The 7,475-nt window shown below is 57.1% G+C and overlaps 1 protein-coding gene across 1 annotated transcript; it reads right to left on the bottom strand.

Annotated features, from left to right (window-relative positions):
* Positions 1–2,058: 2,058 nt before the first annotated feature.
* LHX1 (LIM homeobox 1) lies at positions 2,059–6,991 on the bottom strand. The gene is made up of 5 exons (XM_063113111.1): positions 6,822–6,991; positions 4,704–4,930; positions 4,330–4,607; positions 2,819–2,984; positions 2,059–2,438 (listed from the first exon to the last, which is right to left on the bottom strand). Exons 1-5 carry the CDS (start codon positions 6,989–6,991, stop codon positions 2,059–2,061), a joined length of 1,221 nt encoding a protein of 406 aa, XP_062969181.1.
* Between the last annotated feature and the right edge of the window lie 484 nt (positions 6,992–7,475).

Raw genomic sequence — 7,475 nt, 5'->3', positions numbered from 1 at the left:
TATCTTATGCCAGACAAAATAGTTTTCCTTCTGGGGAACTTCGTATGTAACAAATATTGTAAAACAACTTCATATCATTTCTGTGAAAGGGATTAAAGTACTTCATTTCTAGCTATGCTGCACATTCAGTTTACGTTAACGTTATCTTTCAAACCACTAAATTAGAAAGCAGGATTATCTATGGAAAATGAATTTAGACTGAAAAGGACCACCTCTAACTATATATTTACAGGAATCTGACATTCACAAGCCTGGTTTTACATGTGCGGGGAGAGGGGGAGAGAGAATGCTTCGGATCTCATGCCTAATCACAGACCAAGACCACTCATTTTTAGCCATGGATTTGATTTCTATTTCAAATTCTATATTAACTTATCAGCAAACATCTCTTCAACTGTATCAGTTAAATCCACAGAATGTAAATGTGTAGTTAATAACAGCAGGAAGCTACAGGGAAAAGCTTGGCTGGAATTAGCAAAGGGGTTCAGCCACAGCCAATACAAAAACAGACATATCACACGAATCCTGTCTGTCTTCCTCCTGGCTTTTGAGGGCCCATTCAGCTCCCCATCAAGACTCCCCTCCAGTCGTTGAAAACATCAAATAACACACCAATTATCTAAACATCAGATTTTCTATTTTTATTAAAAACTCACAAATTTATTCAACATGTTTTCTTTCATACAGTGAATGGTCTAATATGCACTGGAGGTCACACAAGCTTAGGTTTATTAGAACAGTAAAAGACATATGAGAAATTTAATATATAAAGAAAAAAGTAGCAGCTGTTGACTGCATATTTGACCATAAAATTTAAATATTTTGGACTTTTATTTTAAAGACACAAAAATAAAACCTGTGTGGGTCTATATAAGTCATATTAACAATTCCATGAATGTTCAACAGGACTAAAAATTTGCAAAGATGTTTTTTTAAACCTTGTAACACTTTTTTTTTTTTTTTAAACACTTCCTCAGGTTTCTGGTGCCAGGCACCTTTACAGTATTTGTGCTATAATTATTCTATTTGGCAACTGTCTGAATATCATGTTTTCTCTTTGCCTCGTGTAAACAACACCTTTTACATACTAGCACAGTGAGCCGCAAGCCCTGCAAATCTGTCAGAATATCTACAGGAAAAGAAAAGGAGCAATTTTGGTTGATTGTTCAAAACATTTTGTTTTTGAACAAGAGGTTTCAAAACAGGATATATTAGTAAAACACTGAACTCCTGAATTTAACATTATACGTAAACAGTTGACTGTTTTTAGCTCAATAGTCTTTTTTCCTTTTAACTTGTGTGTGAAGGTAGAATACTTTTCTTGTACAACTGATGTTCAAGTCATTTTACTGAGAGGTCCGGCCGGAGACCATCCTATCCAGTGTGTTTGTGTGTGTATCTTTGCGTGTGTAGAGCTTTGTGAAGGTAGAAGAGTTGATACTGAGGGCTTTACATTTAGAATTTTGCAATTTTGGCAAAAACAAAAACCAAAAACCCAGATAGACAAAATATATATATATAGTCCCACCTGATGCACAGCAGGTCGGCGTGTCTGAAGCTATAAGAGTTTGTTGTCACTGTTGCCAAACTCTGAGACAACACTTAGAGATATCCCAGAGCCAGAACCCTCCAGGCTGGCCCGGGAGCGCCCCAGCCGCTTCGCCTCCCTCCCCACGGCTCCTGGCATCACCACCAATGGCTGTGCGCGCCTGCGGCTGCCGTGGATCTCTGCTCCACCCGCCAGGCGCACGCGCCCGCGGGGTCTGTCCACGGGTCCGGATCCAGGTGGGAGGTGGGGGGTGAGGTCTGCGGTTCCCTTCGAGAGCCCCAGTTCTGCACCTTGCCAGCCAGTGTGTGGATCCCAGTCCCACCTCGAAGAGGATTTGGATCCTAGTTCGTGTCCCCCTTTCCCATCCGGTCTCCCCAGACGGAGAATGGTCCCCGAGGCTGGAGGAAGGGGGGTGGGCTTGCTTTTTACGTTTTTTCTTTTTCCTATTTTTCTTAAATAAAGGTTCGTTTCTGTACAACCACGAACTCCGCGGACCGTGCGAAACCCCGCTACCACACGGCCGCCTCGTTCATTTCGGGGGGGTGGGACAGGTGGTTCCCGTAGCTTGCGCCGCCGTTGACCGACAGCGACGAGAAGGGCGGGCTGGGCCCAAAGACCTCAGCCGACATGGAGTGCAGAGGCCCGGGCAGGCTGGGCTCAGGGCTGGGCGAGTCCCCGGGAGGGTGCGCCAGGATGTCAGTGAACCGCTGCGCCTCGCTCGACGGGTGGTGGCCCGGCAGCGGGTGCTCCAGGCCACCCAGGGGAGTCCCGGACGGCCCGGACGACGGCACGAACGGCAGGTCCACTGGTGTCTGGGCCTGCGAGGACGGGGGGCCTTGCGGGAAGAAGTCGTAGTTACTCCCGGGACCGTAGTATTCGCTCTGGTAATCTGCGGAGCGACGGGAGGAGGATGTCAGGGCGGGGGCCTGGATCAGGAGGGACAGAAAGGGCGGGAAAGCGCGCCCGCGAGCGGGCTGGGGAGCGCGACGCGGGAACGAGCCGTTTGTGGGGTGCCCCTGCGGGCCTGGCAGCGGACAGGAGGCCTGGCACACACACCGGAGCTGCCCCACCCCGCCCTCCCTCCTCACCAGGGTCGGGAATTCGGCTCTCGGTCTCACCACCTCCCCCGATTCTCGGCCCAGCCTTCGCCCTTCTCTCTCCGACTCTCCACTTCTCCATAGAAAGCGGGGAGCGCCTCCCGCGCTGCCACCCGCTTCCAGCGAAGCCAACCCCTGCCTGGCCGTGCCCCGCACTCGGCCGCGCACCCACCTCCGTAGAAGGAGAAGGGGCCGTTGGGGATGAGCTCGCCCGGCTCCAGGCGGTCCACGAGCGGCCGCATCCGGCGCGGACTGCGGAAGAAGGCGTGGCGCCGGGCGCCCAGCGCGCTCAGCTGCTTCATCCTGCGTTCCTTGGAGCGCCGGTTCTGGAACCAGACCTGCAGCACACACGCCGCGGGGTGACGCCCCGGGTGCGCGGCCAGGCCCAGCCCCTCACCCCTCCGCCTCCCGGCTCGCCGCCTCCCGGGCTTCCCGTGTGGGTGCGCACTGTAGTGGTGGCGGCGTCTCAGAGCAGGACCGCGCAGGGCCGACCCTGAGCCAATGGTGAGTAGGGCTCCCGACAGGCGGACCTGGCAGGCCGCCCGGTCCGATGTGAGGCAGTTGGGGTGTAGCCGCGTTATTTCTAACAGTCACACTGTCACAGTTACAGCTTCTCCGAGCTGTACACGCATAGACACTAAACCTCTCCAAATTAGTGTCAGATACACACAGCTTCTCCTTCACGGTCCCTTGCAGTACTCCTTCCCCCCATAGTGACAGAGACGCAGAAAGAGCCTCCTGTTGGCACTCAGTCTCCCAACGATAGTGACACCAAAACACACAATCTCCTTTTCACACCCACGCACAGTCTCACATCGCTAAATATACGTATCCACAACCTCTCACAAATAGTGACACAGACACAACCTCCCATTCATGCACACGGGTTCGCACAGCCTCCCAGAGGTCTCTGGGCCTCCCTCTGAGGGCCGCCAGCACACTGCGTGCACGCACACTCAGCCTCCCAGGCACATCCACCCGTACCCTCGCAGAGCCTCCGGACAGCGCGAACCGGACACCTAGCACCGGGCCAGAGACTCCGCCGGCCGAATCACACGCAGTCTCACCTCCTCCAAACGCAGAGGCCCCGCTACCTCCAGATGGCCTGCCCTCCCCATCCCACTGCGGACCTCGGGACTCCTGACCGGACCACCTCCCCTTCAATCCAGGATGCCCCAGCTCTCTTTGTAGAGGAAGTCTCTGCTCTGGGGCTTGTCGAAGTGGGGTCAGGGACCCACAAAGTTGGGGCCGGAGACTTAGAGGGAGATCACGTTGTGCAGAAGCCAGAAGAACTGGTTGACTCTGGTGCAAACACTGACCTCTCTACTTCTTCCTAATCGGGGGTGGGGGGGGAGGTGGGGTGTATGCAGAAAGGGGGTCCCAACTCTCAGGAGGTGTTCGACAGTGTGCCCTCTTCCAAGCTAATGCTGAGCTCCCCGCCCCTCCCCCTCCGCCGCCACTATCACCTCTGTTGGGCTAGGAAGAAGGATTTCCAGATGCTCCGCATATCGGGCCGTGTTTCGAAGTTCCCGCCGGGTGTGTCTGGGGCTACCCCCACCCCCAGCCCTTCCTCCAGCCTCCAGGGACTAACTCCTGTCCTCCACCCTGGGCTCTCCCGGGCCTGGGTGCCGGGTGTGGCCGCATGGGCCCCTGGGGGACTGAGTGGCGCGCCGGGGCCCTGACCTGGATGACGCGCATGTTGAGGCCAGTCTCCTGCGCCAGCTGCTCGCGGATGTGGCGCGTGGGCTTGGGTGTAGCAGCGAAGGCGGCCTTCAGCGTCTCCAGCTGCTTAGCTTTGATCGTGGTGCGCGGCCCCCGCCGCTTGGCGCCCAGGTTCTGGTCGTCATTCTCGTTGCTACCCCCTTCCTTGTCCGACACGTTGGCGCTCTCCGAGTCCTTGGCGTCGTCCTGCGACGGGTCTTGGGAATCCGGAGACAAACTGGGGTCACTGCCCGTGGTGGCTGGGGAGAGGGAAGGGACAGGTGAGCAGAGGCCTTGACGGGCCTTCCTCCCCTGGGACCCGACCACCCCTAGCAATCCGGTTATTGGGGCCTCACCCGAATGGAGGCTGTTCTCTTTGGCGACACTGCTGTTACTTAGGTAATCCTCTTTGCACACGAACTTGTTCTCGTCGATAATGTAGAGCTCCTCGCCGGTGGAGAGCTGCTTGTTACACATCATGCAGGTGAAGCAGTTCAGGTGAAACACTTTGCTCCGCGCTCTCCGCACCAGGTCGCTGGGGGAGATGCCCTGCGCGCAGCCAGCGCATTTGGTACCGAAACACCTGCGGGCATGGGGGTCGGGTTGGCGAGGGGCAGGAGGACACAGAGGCCGGGAGAAAAACCAGAGCGGTAGAGAGAAAGTAGAAAGTGGAGGAGGAAGAAAGGAAGGGAGGAGGAAAGAAGGAGAGGGGGAGAAAAAGAGCACCAAAAAGAGGCAGAATGCACATTAAGCACGTGAGGAGGCAGGAGGGGAGAGCACAGGACACCAGGGAAAAGTAAGAGAGGAGATACACACGGTTAGAGCCAGGGGCCCAAGCTGTCCCCCAACCCCAGCCTCACGCCCGCGTCATCCCAGAGGAAAACAGCGCTGGGGAAGAAGACGTCAAGGCGGTGAACGGGAGGGGGCGAAGGGGACACTTATTTTCCGATTAGATTCGGAGCAGTCAAATTTGAATGCAAGCTCCATATGAACGCGCCTAGGGCGTCGCTTTTCTCTCCTAGTGTCGCCTCTCTTTGATCGCAAAAGGATCCGCGCACAGGCTGGGGTTGGCGAGGTCGGGTGGGTAAGCAGACAGCGGTAGAGAGCCCCGGGAGCCGTAACTGGGCCGCCGCACTTTCATGCCCCGAAGCCCAGTAGGTATTGGGCACACGGGAGCGGCGGCGCGGCTGAGCCGCTGTAGGCGCCCTTTGCCGAGGCAGGCCTCAGGGGCCCGGTAACAGCGGGCACTGTCGCCGCCCTCGGATCCTGTCATTGCAGAAGAAACCTGGCACAGCCAGCCGAGCCCCAGAGGATCAGTCCGCGCTTCCTCCCGGCCATACCAACGTGCACAGCGCTTCGCTCCTTAGCTCCCTGCAACCCGAGCCATGCGACCTGGAGCGGCGTTGGGGATAGCGCGTCCTGGACCTCTGGGCAAAGCGGCTCGGGTGGCTTCGAATCCCTCCTCCCCCTCCCCCCAGTTTGATCGGTCGCTACGAACTCAGAGAAAAGCTGAGACCAAGTCAGACGAGTAAACTGAGACATTTCAAACCCGCGCAGCAGAATTATAATTCGTGTTTGCTCCTGTTCTCTGTTGACTTGTGTGTGTGGATGAGATGGCAAAATAATGAGATTAAGTGAATACAATTAAAACGTTAAACGGAAGACGGGAGTCGGGAAAAGAATTCTCCCAGCTCTGACGCATCTCGTCTTTTCCCCGGGTTTCGGCAGGGAGGTGGTGGGCCGTGTCGGGGCAGTTCCTGGGAAGGTTCCAGAGCGGAGCCCTCGCCTCGGAGCCTGGGTCAGCTTTGAGCCGAGGCCGAACCGCCCGCCCACCCCGGCACCCGCGGAAAGCCAGAGAAATCTCGGGTCACTTCACCGGCTACAGAGCAGCAGTTCGCCCAGTTCTGTGCTTGGAGCCCGGTCGGGTTTCAGGAAAACGCCCGTGAGTGTTAGCCACAAGGCCGAGCTCATTCCTGCGACCACCGCGGCACTCCACGCCAGAAGCCTCCGCAGTTCCCGCCAAGACCTCTCAGAGATGGAAAAAGCAGTGGCGGGAAGCCAGCCCGGGCTTCTAAGCTCAGCCTGGCGGGGCGAGCAACACGGGAGGCCTGGAGAATGCACTTGCTGGAGAATGCAGTTGCTCCAGGAAAGACAGGAGCCGGGACTGCAAAGCCCGAGGCTGTCCTTTCTCTGCCAAGCTTAGAGGGGCTTCTGGGCCGAGGCGGGCTCGGAGCCTTTCTTCCCAGGCACGTGCAGCCAAGCCCGGACCCACAGTTTCCAGGACGCAAGCAGGGCCGCAGCCCGGGCGCGCAGCGCGCCAGCTGGCGAGGAGGCGGTCGCCCGCGGGACCCGGCTGCCCTCTCCAGGGGCAGCTCCTAACGCGGCCGCCGTGGCCACGCTGACCTCTGATCCGAAGCAGGCCGGGAAGGACCCGCGGGGAGGGAAAAGCAGAGGCGCGGGAGGGAAGTACTCACCGGAAGAAGTCGTTCTTGCAGTAGAGCTTGCCTTCTCGGGAGAAGCACTTCTCGGTCAGGTTGCATTTACATTCGCAGCACTGCACGCACTTGACGTGCCAGGCCCTGTCCAGCACATTCAAGAGGAAGCGGTCCAGGATGGGCCTTTTGCAGCCGGCACAGTGCACCATGGTCTTTGGTTTGGTCTGGTGAGGCCCGGAGAGAGAGGGGCAAGTAGACCCGAGGGTAAGACTCCGGAAGACGACCGGCAGGAGCTCCCCAGCCCCTCCAAAAAGAGGAGACACTCTCGGCGGTGCAAGCCAAAATCCGCGCCAGAAAATCAAAAGTGGGGGGGGGGGGGGAAACGAGGCTGCTGGGGGATGGGGGACAACTCAGTGGAGTGTGCAGCCCGGGAGTCCAGGGTCCCGTGGCGGAGCAGCGTCACCTCAGCTCTCCAGGCGAGGAAAAGGAGTCTCAGGCGGACGAGAAAGCGACTCTTCTGCCCAGAGCCCGCGGAGGAGTGAAGGTCACCGAGAACGGTGGCGGGGACGGAAATAAATAAAACGGAGGCGGAGAAGAGGAGGAAGACGCGGCGAGCTCGGCTTGGGGGGAAAGCGCCGCTGAGTTCTCACGGGCTTGAGGTAGAGCTGTCAGAAGTCAAAGTGCATCTGCTTT

The sequence above is a fragment of the Cynocephalus volans genome, chromosome 10, assembly GCF_027409185.1.
Source record: "Cynocephalus volans isolate mCynVol1 chromosome 10, mCynVol1.pri, whole genome shotgun sequence".
Lineage (NCBI taxonomy): Eukaryota > Metazoa > Chordata > Mammalia > Dermoptera > Cynocephalidae > Cynocephalus > Cynocephalus volans.
This window is presented reverse-complemented; position numbering and strand designations above follow the sequence as displayed.

Bases quoted from the DNA above. Each gene is read 5' to 3' on its own strand.
- LHX1 (XM_063113111.1), bottom strand. From the start codon at position 6,991: ATGGTGCACTGTGCCGGCTGCAAAAGGCCCATCCTGGACCGCTTCCTC. The intron at 4,931-6,821 runs GTGAGTACTTCC...CCATGCCCGCAG, and splicing joins TGCAAGAACGACTTCTTCCG to GTGTTTCGGTACCAAATGCG. The intron at 2,439-2,818 runs GTGGGTGCGCGG...GTCGCTCCGCAG, and splicing joins CCCCTTCTCCTTCTACGGAG to ATTACCAGAGCGAATACTAC.